General features: G+C 39.8%; 1 protein-coding gene across 3 annotated transcripts in view; it reads left to right on the top strand.

Annotated features, from left to right (window-relative positions):
• ppp2r3a (protein phosphatase 2, regulatory subunit B'', alpha) overlaps positions 1-19,635 on the top strand; it is an 81,022-nt gene that overhangs the window by 59,183 nt on the left and 2,204 nt on the right. For 2 of the 3 annotated variants that reach the window (XM_059501910.1, XM_059501911.1), the window contains exons 4-14: positions 13,491-13,757; positions 14,284-14,387; positions 14,492-14,594; positions 14,979-15,053; positions 16,557-16,643; positions 16,732-16,888; positions 17,132-17,180; positions 17,271-17,360; positions 17,834-18,009; positions 19,213-19,331; positions 19,429-19,535. In XM_059501910.1, coding sequence (XP_059357893.1) covers positions 13,491-13,757; positions 14,284-14,387; positions 14,492-14,594; positions 14,979-15,053; positions 16,557-16,643; positions 16,732-16,888; positions 17,132-17,180; positions 17,271-17,360; positions 17,834-18,009; positions 19,213-19,331; positions 19,429-19,535 — 1,334 coding nt within the window. Of the gene's footprint in view, positions 1-11,356; positions 11,990-13,490; positions 13,758-14,283; positions 14,388-14,491; positions 14,595-14,978; positions 15,054-16,556; positions 16,644-16,731; positions 16,889-17,131; positions 17,181-17,270; positions 17,361-17,833; positions 18,010-19,212; positions 19,332-19,428; positions 19,536-19,635 lie in introns of those variants that run through there. The other variant, XM_059501912.1, reaches the window with a different exon arrangement.

Here is a 19,635-nt window from a genome sequence, read left to right as displayed (position 1 = left end):
AAACAGCAGCATGTGGAGACTGCATTGAGCAAGAGCCACAAACACAAGGTCACCACAAATCATTTGCAACAATATACTGCATGTTCATGTCACCTCACACAATTACCAAGTGCTCAGCTAATCTTGGAGCTTCCAAGTCACGCAGAAATGTATTAATGTACTGTACTGCCAGATTATTCACATTGCACATTATTCACATTGCAACATCTGCAATGTTTCACTACTTTCCAACCAACACTCTTTAAGTAAAGTATCCAAGTTTTCTTTGCATTCCTATTCCAAGTATTTAAATCAAATGCTGGACTGTTATGATGATTATGGATATAATAATATACCTAATATAGAGGTCTGACAGAAAGGAGAAGACACTACTGAAATTCCTTCAGGTTTTTTAAATTTAACAAATATAATTTCATATTTATCTGTTGCAAAACTTGATAAAATGCAAAAGTTAACACCTCACAAATTGACTTGGTCTTAATTGTGCAAAATATTTAATGTGTTAAATTTCACATGCATTTATTTCACTTAAATATTCACTGATCTATAAAATAACAATGTAATTAGTTATTATTAATTGTTATTATTAGTGTTAATAATAACAATTGTTATTAATGATAATAATAACAATTATTATTATTAATACAACAAAAAAGACCATTATTATTATTATTAATAAAATGTATTATTACCTTGTTTAATTGAACAAAAACACTGTATAGTGATATAAAAAAAAAAAAAAACTTTGATTTCTGAATATTTAATGCAATGCTTGAAATTTCACTTTCAAAGCCTGAGGGGTTGATTTAACATGTCCTGTCTGGTTCTGCGTGTAAATACCCAAAGTCATGTGTCTTCAGCTGAAGATCATTTAGAATATTCTGTCTTTTAAAAACCGTCCCATCCTCCATGGGCCCAGCCTTTGTGAGCTGTAATGGCACTTCTTTCAGTGGCTCAACTCTGTGGCTTTCATAGAGGAAATCCAGTTAGGAATAGAATAGGACCTCATAAAATCCACTTCCTCAGTTGGGCTCTCTGTTGAGTGTGCGTGAGGAAATAAGGCCCCTTTCATGCCCCCACATTCCTCAGAGGCTCTCAGAAGTCCAGGTAAAGGGTTATCGCTATGGTAATGGCATTTGGCACTTCTATTTTCAAGCGCTCAGATTCACCAGAAACAGTGGTGTGTGTGTGTTTTGGAGTTTGTGTGGTGGGGGTAGGGTATTTGTATGTGTTTCTAAAGTCTGCCCAGTGCCTGCTGCAGAAATAAACTGCAAATTAGAAGCTTTATCTTTGGGGATCATTTTACACACATGGCAGTCGATCCTGCGTCAAAGGGAGCCAGAGGAGGTGGGGGTGAGGACAAGATGGGCCGTCCAGTCCTGGTGTTCTCTTTCTGCGCTGCATTGAAGTGAGATAGACGGCCTCTGCCATCTGCCCTCAGTCACTCCAACTGTTTGGGTTCAACATGATATAACAGAGTTATATGTGTAGAGACTGGCTTATATGCTATGAACGCCAGTTTGCTTTAATACTGTGTGAAAGGCTAAAAGGATAGTGTTGATATTAACAGGATGGTTGTGTTATTATATAACTCAGAATAGACCAGGATACTTTATAGTGCAGTACTTTTAATAAATCTGATTAAAGAAATTGCAAATTGCATTATATAATACCTAAAGTGCATTAATGATGATATAATGTAATGCCTGTGTTGGTTACATTACAGGCAGCTCAGGCACTGACTCTCTAAAATCTCTGTGAATAGTCATTACCTAAAGGATTTGACAGTATATGGTGCCGTGATCCTAACATTAGCTAGACACTTTTCTTGTCTTCAGAACTTGCTGTGTTTAAAGGTAATGTGCAGGTGTTTCTGGTGAATTAAAGACATGAACGTCTGTCTGACAGTCTCTATCTTTGTCTGTCGCTCTCTCTGTCTGTTTATATCTGTCTCTTTTTCTGTCTTGCTCTCTGTCTTTCTATTTTTCACTCTCTATATCTTGATCTCTCACTTTATGTCTGTTGCTCTTTGATTGTCTGTCTGTTGCTTTCTCTGTCCATCTGTCACTTTTTATATCTGTTGTTCTATGTCACTCACTCACTCTCTCTCTCTCTCTCTATATATATCTCTCTATCTCTCACTCCTTCTGTCATTCTCTATTTTGCCATCTATCTGTCACTGACACACTTTCTCTGTCTGTCTATGTGTCACTCTCTTTCCATCTCGGTTGCTCTCTCCCAAATTCAAAGTTCAAATGGCTTTACAGTTTTTCTCAGTCGCTTTGGTACATTTCTCGAATCAAACTCACAATTTGCAAAACAGTAAGTGCATTTCTCAAAACAACTCACACAAATAGCAAAGCACAATGGATTACCTGCAAAAGCCAGTCTCCTGCTCAAAATCCTTAGTTCATTTCTCAAAAATAAATATCTGTGTCAATGAACATGTCAGTGCCATCAGAATGACAAGTCCTTGTGTCATAGTTTATGGATAAGACAGTCAAATTGCTTAGTCATGTTGTCAATATAACGGTGAATTCTGGAGAGATGTTCTGATGTAAACTATGGCAACATTTTGGATGACAGTTACTGTTTTGAACAGTATGCCATATGCTTATGTATGCCATATATCCATTTCAAAAGTACAAATTTACACATTACTGTATGTGGGATATTGATTGAAAGAGACTGGATAGAATTCCCATCTACACCTTTACTAGTGGTCTGACCAAAAAATAATAAAAAAAAAACCTTTACAATGTCATTGTGATATAGAAAAGGAAAAAGAAATATGGGCACAAAGGCAATAAGTCCATTGTCAGAATTTGTAACTCTTGTGTTGTCCTCTGTCTATACAGTATAAGCTTTCTAACTGAAGATTCATGAGATGAACCTTTGAGCTATTTCAGAGAAATGGTTTATCATTGGTTTATCATCTACATTCTCTTCATTAGTAAAGATTTACTTGCACAATTCATGCCAGATTGACAAAAAGTCTAATAATAATGTGTAAAAAAAAAAGTGTGCTTGGCAGTTTATGACAACTATAGATTAACCATTTTGCATTGAATGACTTATACAATGAACTAAAGACTAGATGTTTTGAGGGGTGAGACTATTGCACAGAAAACTATATAATACATTTTGAGCGAATTGACATTAGCAACTGATAATGTAGGAAACTGCGATAAATGTGCGTAATTAATTGCATGAATGTACAAAAGCAATCGCAACTTGATCAAAAGAATGAGAAACTGGTTTTATGATGGTGGCGAGTGGGGCGGGGCCGAGGGACGTGGGAACACGAGTGAGGCCGGCAGTGATTGGGCAAATCAGTGGCACCTGTGGCCCACCGCCGGTCTCGAGTCCCACGTAGGAGATGGAAGGATATAAAACTGGAGCGACGACAGTGAAGGATGAGAGAGGACCAGGCCTGGGCTTTTAGTTGTGTTTTGGTTTTTATTTGTGCGCACCAGTCGTCCGTGAGGGGCTGGTGCGCTGTTTTGTGTTTGTTTTGTAATTAAAGTTTCATTTTGATTGTTCGCCGGTTCCCGCCTCCTTCTTCCCGACGATTAGGAAGGTTATATCATTACAGTGGTGCCGAAAGCCCGGGAGAAGGAGGGATGCGCTGCTGAAGATCCCTCGCCGCTGTGGTGAAGCCGCGGTGCCATCGAGCTGGCGAGGAGGATGCCGCCATGGACGCTCGAGGCGGTGGACTGGAGCGAGTTGCCGGGGACGGGCGAGCTCGCTGCCGACCGCCCACGATAGGGAGGGAGCGGAGGAGTCGGCGCCGTTCGCCAGGGGGCCGGAGCCTGCTGCCTCCGTGAAGGTATCCGGAGGAGCAGGGAACGGGGGACTCCTGCCGGCTGCCCAAAACCGGAGGAGCCGTCGCCGTCCACCGGGCGGCGGAGGGGTGTCGTGCCGTCCGCCGAGGGCCGTCCAGTGCCACCGCCAGGCACCGCGGAGGAGATCGCCCAGCCGGTGGAGGGCCGAGCAGCAGTGCGTCTGGGAACCGGAATTTTTTTTTTTTTTTTTTTCTCTCCCCTCTCTCGTCTCTGTCGCTCCTCCTTCCATCTCCTTTTCTCTCGCCTCGTCTGTCCTACCCCCAGGTTCCCGCAGGTCACCGTGAGCGGTCCCCCCCGGAGGGAGGGAGGGAGGGGGGGGGGGGGTAGAGCGCAGTCTCGTGGGTACCCCCCGGCCTGCGAGGGGCGATGGGGGTATGTGGCGAGTGGGGCGGGGCCGAGGGACGTGGGAACACGAGTGAGGCCGGCAGTGATTGGGCAAATCAGTGGCACCTGCGGCCCACCGCCGGTCTCGAGTCCCACGTAGGAGATGGAAGGATATAAAACTGGAGCGACGACAGTGAAGGATGAGAGAGGACCAGGCCTGGGCTTTTAGTTGTGTTTTGGTTTCATTTTATGCGCACCAGTCGTCCGTGAGGGGCTGGTGCGCTGTTTTGTGTTTATTTTGTATTAAAATGTTGTTTTGATTGTCCGCCGGTTCCCGCCTCCTTCTTCCCGACGATTACAAAGGTTATATCATTACAATGATGTGTATAAATGACTAGATGATGTGGAGGTTGTACAAGTAGTTTTGAGAATTTCATTTCTGATTTGAGAAATGCACCAGTGACTGAGAAAAACTGTAATGATCGCGGGAGAATAAGGGCACATCCAACATAACATAACAATACAATACTACATTACATTACAATAATCACGGACCAGGAGGAACTGAACAGAACGGGTATATAAGCACAAGGGAAGTAATCAGGTGAATGGAGACAGGTGGGGATTAATCAAATCAACCAAACAGGAAAAGAAACATGACCAAATAAGGAAACTGAAAGTCTATGAACGTAACAAGCTAGTAGTTGTTCATCAGTTTTATATGCTGGCTTATTTCACTCAGTCAACCCTTTCTCACAGTAGTTACTGCAATGACTTTACCAGTAAATACAAAAATGTGCTGATCACACAGGCAACGACCTTCCATATCGACTTCAAATTACCAGTCAATTCTGTGACATCATTAACCAGAAATGGCCTCTACACGGCTGTGCCTCCCGATGTTGTGATTGTAAACATGGAGGGGTATACACTGTCAGTGTTTTTCTTTTCATTTGTTTCAAACATTAACATTCATGCAACTGCTTTTGTACTTCTACATGCTCAAACTGGTAATCTTCATTCTGTGTTCACAAAAAACAGCTTTCCGGCAGTTTACTAGTACAACTTCTCATACCGGTGATTTCCAGATCGAATTTACCTGTATTTTTGAAAATGTAATTTACCGGTAAAGTCTGTATGTGTGAAAGTGGCTAGTATCACTTAGATTGTGGCAGTTGTGTGTTTTTTTTGTTATTATTATTTCTTTCTTTAAAATTCACGTTGTAAATTAATGAAAGGAACCCGGGGATCGGTTGTTTTTTTCCCTCCCGTGAAGGAGGAAGTTTTGTCTCTCTTTCGCTGTCTGTCTATCTGTCACTCTCTATCTATCTGTCTCTCTTTGTATTTGTCTCTGTCTTTTACTTTCTCCATCTCTCTACCTGTTGCTGCCTATCTGTTGCTTTTTGTCAGTTATGGCTTTCTTAATTCTTTCCTATTTTTTAATATGTAGTCTCTGTCTGTCTCTCTCTGTCTCTATTACTTTCTTTATCCCTCTGTCGCTCTGTCTGTCTCTGAAATGCAGGCACAGTCGTCGTCCTCTTCTTGTCTCGTCTCCTCACTTATAGGAAGGATCTAATATAACTGTGCACCTCCTCTGTGCCCCATCCTCCTTCAGTCTCAGAGGCATGTGCTGCACTTGCTGTGCCATAAATCAAAACACTAAGCATAGCTTTGAAAGCTGAAATTAAACTCTGAATAACTGCTTTCAGGCAGCTATGCACTTTTTCTTAGTATTTGGAGTGAAGAGAACCCTCTGATTGCTCTGAAGTACGCAGTACCGTCACATCGCTGGTGCCAATCGCAGATTGTGACGGTGAGCGGTGAACAGGGGAAGAGGGGTGTACCGGGCTTCAGCTGGCGATGGCATCCCAACACTGCGCAACTGAGACCTGCTGAAAATTGATGGAATGAAAACATTATTATTCCCACAAACGCAACAAATTTAGCCAGATTCTCAGATTATTCGACTATTTGAGTGTCAGGAAGAGCAATACACCTTGAGTATTTCCAAATCCTAGAAAGCCAGTGCTCTTGTAGTGGAAAACTATCTTCTAAAGGTTAAGGAGATCGTTTTGATAGGTCATGGCAGTGGACGGATGACACCCGTACAGTGCCCTGATAGCCCTGGAATCCCACGAAGCGGGATCGCTGTTAATTGAAGACTCAGCGTGGTGCTTGATTATCTGGGGTGATGGGAAGTAGACAGGTGTGATGAGCCCGGCTCCTGTCAGTGCAAGAACATACTCAGCACCTGTAGAGCCATCGAGAGGCCCGGGCACTGTTACAGCACGTCCTAGAACAAGCTGGTTGGCATAAGCAAGCAGACAGGTGTGATTCTGGAGCTGATGGAGAGGGCCCTGTATGAACTCTTCTTGCTCATAGGATTTCCCAGCGTTGCACAGCTCTGCTGGTCTCAGCGAATCCACTTATATGCTAGCTTTGGCAAGCCCATCTTTCCTTTAGCACCCAGAAACTGTTTCATAATGCAACCCCACTAAATACCTCCAAAGATAGGCCATGACTATTCACCCACAGTAAATATTTACCAGTTATATGTCATCATTTATTTATGTTATGGTTTACTTATTTTAAGTAAAAATATATATTTTAATACAAATATTTATAAATTAAACATTTAAAAAAATATATATATATATTACATTTTAATATATTTATTCAGCATGGACACATTAAATGATGCAAAAGTAACAGACTTCATGATACTTAAAATAAAAGCTGTTCTTTTGAACTTTCTAAGAATCCTGAAAAAATGTATCACAGTTTCCATAACAAAAATATATTTAGCAGCTCAAAAGTTTTCAACATTGATAAGAAATGTTTCTTCAGCACCAAATCAGCATATTAGAATTATTTCTAAAGTAAGGCTGATGGCTGCTAAAAACTCACAAGAATAAATTCCATTTTAAAATGTAGTCAAATAGAAAACTGTTATTTTAAATTATAATAATATTTCACAATATTACAGTTTTTACTGTATATTTTGATCAAATAAAAGAATAACATTAAATGTCTGACCAATCCGAACCTTTTGTATGGTAGTGAATATATTTGTTATTACCTGTGCTCTGAAATATTCCAGCTTTTCTGATAGTATATTATTATTAACTGTAGCACATTTAGACCAAGACATTATGCATTTCTCAGCCAGCACTGTACAAGAATTGGTGTCAAGGAGACTGCAATATAAAAAATAATTATGTAAACAATAGAGAGGGAACTCAGTGAAGGTCTTCAGAATGTAACCCTGGACTCAAAACAAGTGCCACTTGTTCCACAGGCCCCCACAACGCAAGGTGACACTGTATTTATATTGTTCTTCAGCAGAGGACAGTATAGTCTTGGCCTGCCCTAGTGTTTCTTGGCATTCTGCCGTGATTTGTCAGGCATCATAACTTCGTAAGAAATGTAATCAACTAAAAATGCACAAGCCCTAGGATTCTTCATACTACTTCATACAGTGTATGCTTGATCCTCTTTTAGTAGTTCACATGATTAGTTTGGCCCACAAGTGAAACTGTTAAGGCCCATCTGCTTCAGATCATTATCATTGCTGGTCATTCATGACCATTTTTATCTTTGTATTACAAAAAAAATATTACTCTAAGAATAAATAGTGTATTATTACCTCTAAAGGTCAATGTGAAACCAATTTTAGCCATAAAAATTTGAATCCATGAAAAGGCGCATCCAAAATCATCCAAAGGCAGTTTTGTGTGTAGAACCAAACTTACATTTTTCTTAGTTGATAAGACTTAAACAGAAATGAACACTTAACACACATCAAGAAACTGCAAAAACTGCATGGTACAAGGCCTGCTTATAAATGCCATTACTTAAAGCCAAAAGCTTTGTGCTTTGGCTTTTCAGCAGTAAACTGAACATAACACATAAGTGAGCATAACATTTGATTTACTGCAGATAAAAATCATATGAGTTTATGTAGTTCAGCTAAAATGAATGTGAAATAATATATAAGAACAGATAAACGAGAGTAATAATAACAAAAAAGAACAGAAGCTAATCACAAGAAAAAATGCAACAACATTAATAGGTAATAGAGGTAATAAGGCTTTGATCCAGAGAATATTCCGTTTTGTAATAATGGTGAGATTGAGAAATGGCTTGAATGCGATTTAAAGTTGTGTTTTCCACACAAAAGCATTATCATGCGTCGTGCTGGCACACCTGAACCATCCACCAAGACTTGTCCCTGTCTGAACTTCACTTAAAAAAAAAAATGGAGGACTAGAATTTCTAGCTACTGTACGGTCCTGGCCGTGGTGCAGCTGTAGCGTGTATGCATGCATGAGCCATAATGGGAGTAGCTCTCCCATGGGGACGCAGGTTCGAGTTCGGCCTGTGTCATTTTCCATACTAGATCCCTAGTGTGCTAGAATACAGTATGAGTCAGAAGCATTCTAACTATTCTGGTTCTGAGGTTACTTGTTTCATGGAAGACAAGTTCATTAATGTTCTATTTACAGCAGGTTTGTTTTTCGGTCTGAGAATTGGCCTACACAAGAATAAGTATTTCATTACGTGCACTTGGAAATGTGCATGCATCTCTTCTCCTCCTCCAAAGCCCTGCCTATGCACTAGATGAGGCTAATGGTGTTAGCAGCAGGCAGGCCTCTTTATGTCCCTCTGCCCTGCCCACAGAGGAATCTTGATGCGTTTGATATTCTCCTAACAGCTGCCGGAGACAGAACAGGGAATGCTGGGATTGCTATGTACAGCTGAAATGTCAGGAGGCCTCCGGTACAGCAGGTGTTATTTATAAGGCTTAAAGGAAAGGGGAGAAGATCTGCTGGGCGTTAGAGCTTAGTTATGCAAAGAGATCAGCTCTATTACCACAGCTTTTTTTTTTTCTTCTTGAAAAGTTCATTGGTTTATTTGTGCAGATAAAATGTAAACATGGCGCTGTTTAACGCAGCTGTCTGTCATTATAACCCACACTCCACGATGTGTGAATTTCTGGAAATATAGCCATTGGATAATTTAAAAGCCCAGACACTAGGTGTCACTATACCTTTTTACTAGTTCACACAGGTTTGATGAGTGATAGTTAAAGACTGTTTACACAAACATGAGCTTGATTCCTGAGAAGGGCATTATGGGAAGTGTTTGTTTTCTCATGGTTTTTGTCCTTTATTTGTATTTAAATATGAAATAATTTTTCCTGGATCAAAAAGGTGCTGTCATAACAGAGGAGCAACGTCTAGGACAGACTTCCAGTATCACCTCTGTTTCTAAAGCCATAATGTAGTCTACTGCCGAAGGCCGAATACAGAGCATGGTTTTCCCTATGTATTTTGCCATTTTTTCACAATTGTATTAATTAAATAGCCAAAATGTGCTTTTTACTGTTTTGTATGTTTAACAATAATTATTCAACGTTTTTAAACATTCTAGCAGGCATTATACCAACAAAGCACAATTTAACTTAAAGATAATAAAGTAGTAAAATAATATTTTTGGCCATCTTCTTGAATCAGGCATGTATTTTATTTATTTTTTTATACTGTACAAATAAATGCAGCCTTGGTGAGCAGAAACATTAGAAAATATTACACATCCCAATTTTAACAATGGGTTAATGTTATAATAAATGTATAAATAGAGATTTTGTAATTATTATTATTGACTTTTTTGCTTTATTTTACAGAACAACAGTAAAATTACAATACTAAAATTTATGCATGTTGATGGAGCTATTTTGGCGGAAACCCGTATGAAGATCTCAGTGCTTTTTTTTGTTGTTGTTGACAACAGCAGATTTATAAATGATTCTCATTATGAATTTAGGAAGATGTTTGTCGCACATTATCACATTGTCACGTGCCTTGTAAAAATTCATAAAAATTTTACTGAGCAACGTTACTTGTGATGCAGCGGTAAACAGTCTCTTGCTGTCCATGCTTGTAATGATCTATTCATTTTTCTTGGACAGTTTTCAGCACTTTCACACGGTCAACATGTTTGCTTCATTATAAAGAGTGCACACCTCTGGTTGTTATTTGATCGCATCACATCATTGTTCAAAACAATTTATTGAGTTAAATAAATACATTTAATTTATTTGTTTATTATATTTTTGGCTGAATAATTTTGGTTTTCAAAACATTTGGTGCATCTTTACTTAAAAGATTAAATAATTTAAAATACGACAAAATAAGAATTAAAATTAGCTAAAAGCAAAAAAATCTAGATATCTTTGTTGTTTTAGTTTTTTTTTTTCAGCAACCCACTGTTTTTAAGGATATATGAGGTAGTCTGATTTTAAAAGTGTGATTTCTAGACCTGAAAAGTCATGTAAAATTAATAAAATAATCTCCAAGGGCATTTTTTAGGATAGATATAAGTTTGTCTAGTTGTGCAAAGGTAGAAAGTCTGGGTCAAGAAAATCCGTGTCATCCTTATCCAGAAAAATATCCAGTAAATCGTGAACAACTGGAAAAATCATGGAGCCTTCAAATATTGCTGTGAACAGAGTTGGAGTCGCAAAGGTTGAGAACAACATGATTTATAGAAACAATTATTGTGCTGATGCCAGTGTCATTTGCATATACAGCTCATGCTGATTTACAAAAAAAGAACAAATGGATAACTGATATAGAGTGATTTTGTGTTGAGCAATATGTCATTTTTCTCAGTTTAACTGAGGTCAATAGATAAATGATCTACAGTCCAATTTTACTCGTTGAGTTGTTGATGCAGTCACATGACTCATCAGGGCTATTATTCTTGTAGAGCACCAGTCGGGCATCGCCTGACTCGAGTATGAAGTTCATTTGTCGGTTAGTTGGAAACTTTCTAGAGCAAAGAGGAAGCTCTCCACACTCCAGACATTAATGTTATTATGCTGTGGGTGCAGTGCCCTGGAACATTTCTGTCTCGTCCTATTACTCCACTCCCCAAGTGCACCCCATGAACCCTCGGGAGCCGAATATCACATGGGCTCGGCCCTCTAAGCTCTTTCTATCTTCCCTCTCTCTCTGCCTTACTTTGCACGTAAACAAAGTCTTGATCGAGCAATTTGCACTTCATCTGTGCACTGGCTAACTTTAGCCTTTCTGTTTGGGGATGGGAGGGAGCTTCCATTCCCATAATACACCTTGCTCACCAATACGGACATTTGACACAGCTGATCCCCCTCCCCTCCATATTGGTGCATTCAGCCCCCTGCTCATCAGGACAGGACGGGCACCGAGAGAGAGAGAGAGAGGGGACTGGACTGGGAGGCAGACCCCAGAGCGGCTCATGTTTCGCAGGGCTGGGAACCCGTTGGCTATGGACTTGACTTGAGCTTTTGTGTTTTGTAGTTTCGAAAAGCAATCAGGAGGCTGGCGGCCTGGCCTCTTTGGTACAATGCTCCTGGATTCCAGCCGCCACAGTAGCAGGCACGATTCTAGGAGTTGCTCTGTGCGCCAAGACACATCCACCTTGAATCCCTGGACAAAGCCTGGAGTTGAGAGTTTGAAGTGAACAGACCACTGGGAGAAAGCGTGAACGAGGGCCAGAACGGAGTTGTCTGCAAGCTCTTAAACGGAAGCTGATCCTCCTCGACCGAAATCCCTTAGGACGTACTGTAGGAATAGCTTATCCATTTTCTTTTTAGGGGCGCTTTTTCTAATTTCGTACTTTTTGAATCCTTTGACATTGCCAATATGATGATCAAGGAGGCCTCGTTAAGGGAGGATCCCGACTTGCGGGGCGAACTGGCCTTTTTGGCTCGTGGCTGTGACTTTGTTCTTCCATCACGGTTCAAGAAAAGACTCAAGTCTTTCCAGCAAGCCCAGGTCAGTAGCCAACCTCTGTAGTTCAGCAAAGAATGCTGTGTCGAACTCTCACATGCCAGACAAGACAAACTATTCACAGACAGATACCAGAGTGTTTATTAATAGGACAGTGGAAAGGGGGTGAGGCAGGGCAGGAATACAGTGTCCAAGTGTTGCGTAGAGAAGCTTCGAAGAGGGGGGTGGAAGTGGACAGGACGGGATGGGCTCAAACCACAGCTGCTCTCTTCAATACATCCATGCAGGCCTGCCCAGCTTGCAGTGGAGTTCTTCAAAATTCAGCCACATTTCAACAGCTCTCTTTCTGTTTGATTGACAGTAAGACGGTGCTGTTCAGAAATTAGCTGCCTTAGATGTGCACTGTGACTAGAGTTTTGCCCAGAGACCAGAATAAGAACAGTATGTCAAGACTATGTATAGAATGTGTTAGACATTTCCACAGCTTGTTATTAGAAGTTTAACCTTGGTGCTGCAAGGTCCCATCTGAAAAGAATGAAGTAATTGGTCATCATCTGTCAGTGTCAGGCCTGTGAATTACAGAAGACTGTATGCATGCAGCATTTTGGATCACCATGCGAAATGTCCCAATCATTTATTCAGTCCACGAAGAGCTGAGTACAAATCATTCCACTTCACCATTAGATCATCCATAAATTATTCTTGGTGTAAACAAATCGTCTGAAATGAAGTATTTGGCTTGTTTTGGTGAGGGCAGTAAGGTTGGATGGAAAATATTTCTCTTGTTTTTGCTGAGGAGTTCTTGTCATCACATCGGCAGGAAAGTGGATGAGGCCGGCTATGGTTTTACTGATAATCCACCTCACTTCATCACCGTGAATATGTTATCAAAATCAAAGCCAGCATCCTCGCACAGCAAGTACCGGGAGAAAATGTTACACAAAGTTCTCCAAAAGATAGCTAATGGTTAAGCAGCCATCTTTTGCGCGTCATGGAAACTTTAAAGACAATATTTACTTTCATTTGATACTGCATATTGCTACATAGAGTATACTTAAAATAATCTGAAGAGCTTGGAAGTGATGCTGAAGTAAACACATATGAGAAGATGTGTACCACAAAAAAATATGTGCTGCTGCTTCTTTGAGATTTTCTCAATATTCTCAATACTGGTTGAAGTAATTCCTGAGATTCTCTCGCTGGTTCTTCCTTGTACATTTTGTTATGCAAATATGAACAGCTTAAAATGCTAGGATTTGGATAGCTTTGTTTGCATGGTAAGATCAAGTCACATGACATCTGGGTGGTCATTCATCATTTGTATGTACATCTCTATTAACAGCATTTCTCATATGCACTGTTTGCTTCAAGCACACCTTCAGCTGAACTTTGTTGTTAGCTCGTCTCTTGAGATCTCTTACAGAATGACACTCACATCATCCTCTTCAGCTGAATGTCTTTGAGGACTATCAATAAACAACTTTAGCTTAAAAACTTGTCAAACCCATAGAAGTCCTTTCTCTAATCTCTTTCTATGTCTCAATAGATCCAGCCTGAGAAGAAACCTGGAACACCTCCTCCAGCTCTAGCACCTGCACCCTCCTCACCAACCCCACGGCCGCCCAGCCCTCCGCCAGCCAAAGTAGTGGCCACTCCCCCACCCTCCTCCATAAACATTCCACGCTTCTACTTCCCCAAAGGCCTTCCAAACTGTGCAGCCAACTATGACGAGGCCATTGCCAAAATCGAGGCGGCCTTCACAGAGTTTGAGGAGGAGAAAGCTGACATTTATGAAATAGGGAAGATTGCAAAGGTGCATATGAATTGTGACTTGTTTTTCTTAAAATGAGATTCATGATCCCTGAACCATTCTTAGCAGTCTTGGATTGACAGTTCTTAACATATAAACTGACACTTGCTTTATGAAGTCCTCATCCGCAGATGTGCTTGACAAATCGTATTGCTACAGCACCATGATGGATGCATCTCATATCAACATCCTGTTTTATATTCTCACTGTTTGAATATTATATAAACCATATCATATAATGAAGAAAAATCAACAGAATAACCCGTCTGATGTTTACACTTTAAGAATCAGATATTTGGACTTAAAGAGCATTTTGTCATTTAGAATGAATTATTTTTTCTTTTTAAGTAAAACTGATTTAACTGAATTTAATTCATATTGTGATGCAATAAAAATGTGTTATACACTGCTTAGATTTTAGATAAATTTAGCATTTTTGTGACTAAACATGACAGTGGATAGGCCTTCTTATGTCAGTGCCATTTTGAAATACAACAAAAACCGCATATTCATGCATTTCTATTCACAGGCTTGCGGGTGTCCCCTCTATTGGAAAGCACCAATGTTTATTTGCGCTGGTGGAGAGAGGACAGGTTTTGTTTCTGTCCACTCATTCATTGCAACATGGAGAAAGTAAGTAACAGCACAGTTATCACTTTCCATTAAAATAAAGCGTTTTATAGCCGTGTAATGTATAGCATCTGATTGAGCCTTTTTAACCTAATTCTTCTTCCCAGGTTATTACACAGCTGCTATGATGATGCATCCAAATTTGTTTACTTGCTTGCCAAACCAGGCTGCAGTTACCTAGAACAAGAAGATTTCATCCCTCTGTTACAGGTTAGAGCATTGTAACAGTGCATTGAACTGTGAAAAGTAAATATTTTAGTACCTACCTATATTTCTGCATCACTGATTACTAAAAGTAGGTGAATAAGTGTAGTCTTCTTGCAACTTCTTGCACATTTTACCTTTAACAAACAACACAACAATTAGCAATGTGCAAATTACAAATGTCTTTAACAAAGAAAGTCATGGATGGGGGAAAAAATTACATTATATATTTTCAAACTGATGAAAACTGTGTTGGATCCCATCGATTTTGGGGTCTTTAACTTAAATTATTAAATTAAATTATTTACGTAGCCAATCAGAAGGAGCTTTGTAGATTTAAACTGTAGGTCAGGAGTCATCTCACTCTTGTTTTTTTATTTTTATTATTAGGACATTGTGGACACTCATCCAGGGCTGACGTTTTTAAAAGATGCTCCTGAATTCCATTCCCGGTACATCACAACAGTAAGTAGCTTTATTAAGTGCTCAATGACACCGACAGGAGCTATTTCATGGAGATGAGATTGCCGGAATGGTGGTTTTGTTATAATTGGAACATGCTGCAAAATGTATTGTTTTTAAACATCGTTCCACAACTATTTTTAGTGTCAGCTACTGTAAACACGAACATGACTTTGCTTTGTCCTGGGTTAATCATCAGCCTGGCACCTGGAAACTCTATTTGTAGCATTTCTGAGGTTTTGAGTTGAACCCTTGCTAGCTTACTAAAGTGTTTACAGTAAATCAGATCTGAGCTGAGCTGCTGTAGCATCAGAACAGTGAGACGTGGAGCCCAGTGTGTCTGTCTGTCTGTGGGACAGCTGTAACACTTGCTGCGGAGGGGGTGGGAAGGGTAATGGCATCAAAGTGGCCTGACATCACGGAAACACGGATGCCACCAACAGGCTACTGACCCTGGTATTGCACAACCCCATATTTAGACACTTCCTTGCTCTGGTACACTGATTGAAACACCCCGGTACCAATCTCTCCTAGAAGGACTGATCTACCAGGAAATGCATGTTAATCCACACTGATGTCACCCTTTCTGTTGGAGTCTGAAGCATGGGGCCTTTTGTCACCACAGTGCTAGATAGAACTCAGCATGCCTCAGTACAACCAATCACGACTATAGATGACTGTACCTACAGGCAGATGGAACTTATGGATGGAATGATGAGCCCTTAAAGGAGCAGTTTAATACACAAATGGAACATTTTGTCATCATTTACTCACTCATGTCATTTGGCTTGCAATGTGGAATTTTAGAGCTGTTTAATAAAGAGTTCATTTTTCTAGGCTACAGGTGGAGTACAGTTCGACTGTCATTTCTTTCAGTGTGTTTTTTTGTGTGGCAGTAGTTGCAACAAACTGTGTCATTGATGTCCTCTTTTTTACAATTTATGATGGGATAAGCATTTAGGTGCGTAACTGCCACTTACTATATTGGCTCTGGGTTCTTGTATATGTGGAATTAACATGATTTTGGTATTTATTTATTTTTATCACAGTTATCCTCAATACTGATATCCTGTGACACCCCTGATTTGCACATTCGCTCTGAAAAATGTCTCTTATTCTCAAAAGGGGCTTGATTAAAATCCAAATGATCAGATCTCATTCGCTTTTAGGGTTTGACTACATGCCATTATGTAGAGAGATTATTGCTTTTGGAACTTGTTTAAACAGTTAGGCTTTATATGTATTGGATGCCATGGTTAGTATGATGTAGAATGTGAAGAGAACTTGTAACAACTAAAAAGGCTTTTTTGGATCATGTCCAGAGTATTCAATTCTTTTTTATTATCTATTGTTCAAAGATGGAGTGTTTTCAAACGGAATTAAATTGCTTTGCACGTCAGTATTTTGGAGATTAAACAAGCACGTTAGTCTAGGTTTAACAATTTCTTAAAAAAAAAAAAAAAGATTAACATCCTTATTTACATTATGACCTCTCTCTACCTCCAGGTGATTCAAAGAATATTTTATACAGTTAATCGGTCTTGGACAGGCAAAATCAACATGACAGAGCTCAGGAGAAGCAACTTCCTCCAGGTGAACACCGTTAAATGCTACCATTCAATTCAGTTTCCAAAACTTGAAGGAACTATTTCATCAAAAGCCACTCACTCTGTTTCACCAGACTCTTGCGCTGCTGGAAGAAGAGGATGACATCAATCAAATCACAGATTATTTCTCTTATGAGCACTTTTATGTCATTTACTGTAAGTTCTGGGAGCTGGACACTGACCATGACCTCTTCATCGACCCCAAGGACCTGGCCAGGTACAATGACCATGGTAAGTACAAAGTGAACCTGTTTTTGCTCGGAATGAGTCTCATTTGTTAGCTTTTATCGCTTTTTAAAGTATAGTTCACCCAAAAAGTTCTGTCAGCATTTACTCATTTCAGGGAAAACAATTCCTTACATGAACTCTTGTTGCTGCAATACTTTAGATGAGTCTCATTCAATTTTCCATTAGTCTTATGGTCCTGAGAAATGGCTTTTAATGTGTATCTGCTTTGTGTTCTTTTTTGGAAAGCCTCGTCAAGCAGAATCATTGAGAGGCTGTTCTCAGGAGCCGTCACAAGGTAGGAGCTGCTGAGGAGAACTATGCTGGTATTTGAGATTTTGGGTGCCATACATGTGACCTATGATACAAGCTTCTTTCTTTCTTCTAGGGGAAACTCAGTCCAGAGAGAAGGAAGAATGAGCTATGCTGAGTTTGTTTGGTTCCTCATTTCAGAGGAGGACAAAAAGAATCCCACAAGGTAACAAAACGGATGAATCATAAACTGTATGTTAGAGACACTAGAATTACTGCAAATTGAAAAAAAACTGGAAATATAAATATTAGATTCAATTTAAACAAAAAAATGGAAATTTGAAATATTACCTTGGCACTTCATAACGTGAGAAAACTGAAAGGAAAAACAAACTGATGAACACACATAACTAAAATTAAAAGGAAAACTGAAAATATCACAGTTGAGAATATTTATTTAAAGATTTATTGATAAATTCAATTATATATGTAAAAAAAAAAACTATGCAGTGTTTCTCTTCTGGAACACAGAGAGGGAACATTTTATACAAAGTTGGCACGAATGGTATTTATGATAAAAAATCTAACCCAAGTTGCACCTTTATACAGAGGGTTTGTGCTAGTTTTTGGGCTGTCATGGTTTTAGCTATATATCTTCACATGTTTGCTATATATAACTTTATCACTCTCTCTGTTCAGTATAGAGTACTGGTTCCGCTGTATGGATATGGATGGAGATGGTGTTCTGTCCATGTTTGAACTGGAGTTTTTCTATGAGGAGCAGTGCGAACGCATGGAGGGGATGGGCATTGAACCACTGCCTTTCCAGGATCTCCTGTGCCAGATGCTGGACTTAGTTAAACCAGAATGCCCAGGTAAAGAACCCATTCTGATACACTCAATCATATCACCCATATGAACTTCAATCAAAACAGGAAGAACATGAAGTTACCTCTAAAGTAAAAATAACACAAGTTCTAATCCCATGTTCTATTCTGATTCAATTCACTTCTCTTTCTCCCTCAATTTCCTGTAGAGATTCTGTTAAAAGCCCATAAATGACAATAAAAATCTCTACCATGAATTAGCTAAAGGTAGCTTTAAATAAAAGCTTCTGCCAAGTGTGTAAATATCTATATAAAATAAGACGGATAAATTACCTGGAATTCCCATGAATTTAGTAGGACTGTGCAATTAATTGAAATCGTCATAAAATAACAATTTGAGTGAGTTCGATTTCTAAATCACTTTATAGCACGATTTTCCACTGGCCCGACCTCATGCAGTATGCTATCCGAACCAATCAGAATGCAGAGCGCCTAAATGGAGCACGAGAACAGAGCAGACCAGGCATTGGCCTACATAACGCCAGGTTCACACACTCCATATGTGTTGTGTATTTTTCCGAGCCCATGTTAGCGCATCACATCGTTCACACTGCACATGGTAAAGGATACAAAAGATGTGAACAGAGGAGGTTAGAAATACAAAGGTGTGAAAAGAATTAATATCTACCGCTTGAGAATAGAGATATTTGTGAGTGCACAGGACACAGTTTGAGCGAGAGGAGAGACACGTTTTAAGTGCGCACACTCTCTCAGTGTAAGAGCAGTGTGTATCTGAGCGCGTGCGTCTGGTTTTATGCGAGAGCAAAGGAAAGCTGCATGCGAGCTGAGAGATTCGGGCTTGCGCATTATAATAATGTGATTTTGCGCTACAATAATGCGCTCTCGCTGCTGTTTCTGCACCGCATAAACATACTGTATACGCACTGCAGACGGAGTATGTGTGAATACTGTATATTTCAACACCTGAGGCACCGCTACAATGAGCTCTAATGGGACTTATGTCTGTTCTAGGGACATGTTACAACTTTGATAAAGCTCTAATTGTTTTTAAGTTATGGAAATATGTTTCAAATTAATATTAAATGCATTCATGACTGTAAAGCATGTCTGTGTGTGCCAAAGTCGTGATTAAAATCAAAGCGCCAAATTGATCAAAGAAATCGAGATAGTTTTTTTTTGTCTATATCGCACAGCCCTAATGTCCAGTGAATAAATGACATTTCTTGGCAGGTAAAATTACTCTACGAGATCTGAAGCACTGCAGGATGGCACATATATTCTATGACACATTCTTCAATCTGGAGAAGTACCTGGACCATGAGCAGAGAGATCCCTTTGCAGTGCAGAAGGTCAGAGTTTGATGGGTTGCATCTGTGTCCCCTGTGCTGAATATTATCTCTGTTAGTACATTAGAGCGTCCTGTAACTGTACATGCGTGTGTATCAGGATTTGGAAAGTGACGGTCCAGAGCCCTCCGACTGGGACAAGTATGCTGCCGAAGAGTATGAGATTCTTGTGGCAGAGGAGACGGCCAATGAACAGCTACGAGAGGGGTGAGTCAATGCACATCTGTAATGGAATGAATTCTCTATGGAGTTCATTACATTGCATAGAGATGAGATACTATCTGTATGTGGAGTATAAAGCGTAACT

The sequence above is a fragment of the Carassius carassius genome, chromosome 20 (assembly GCF_963082965.1).
Source record: "Carassius carassius chromosome 20, fCarCar2.1, whole genome shotgun sequence".
NCBI classification, from domain to species: Eukaryota; Metazoa; Chordata; class Actinopteri; order Cypriniformes; family Cyprinidae; genus Carassius; species Carassius carassius.
Note: the sequence above shows the minus strand (reverse complement) of the source record. Positions and strands in the feature narration are given on the sequence as shown.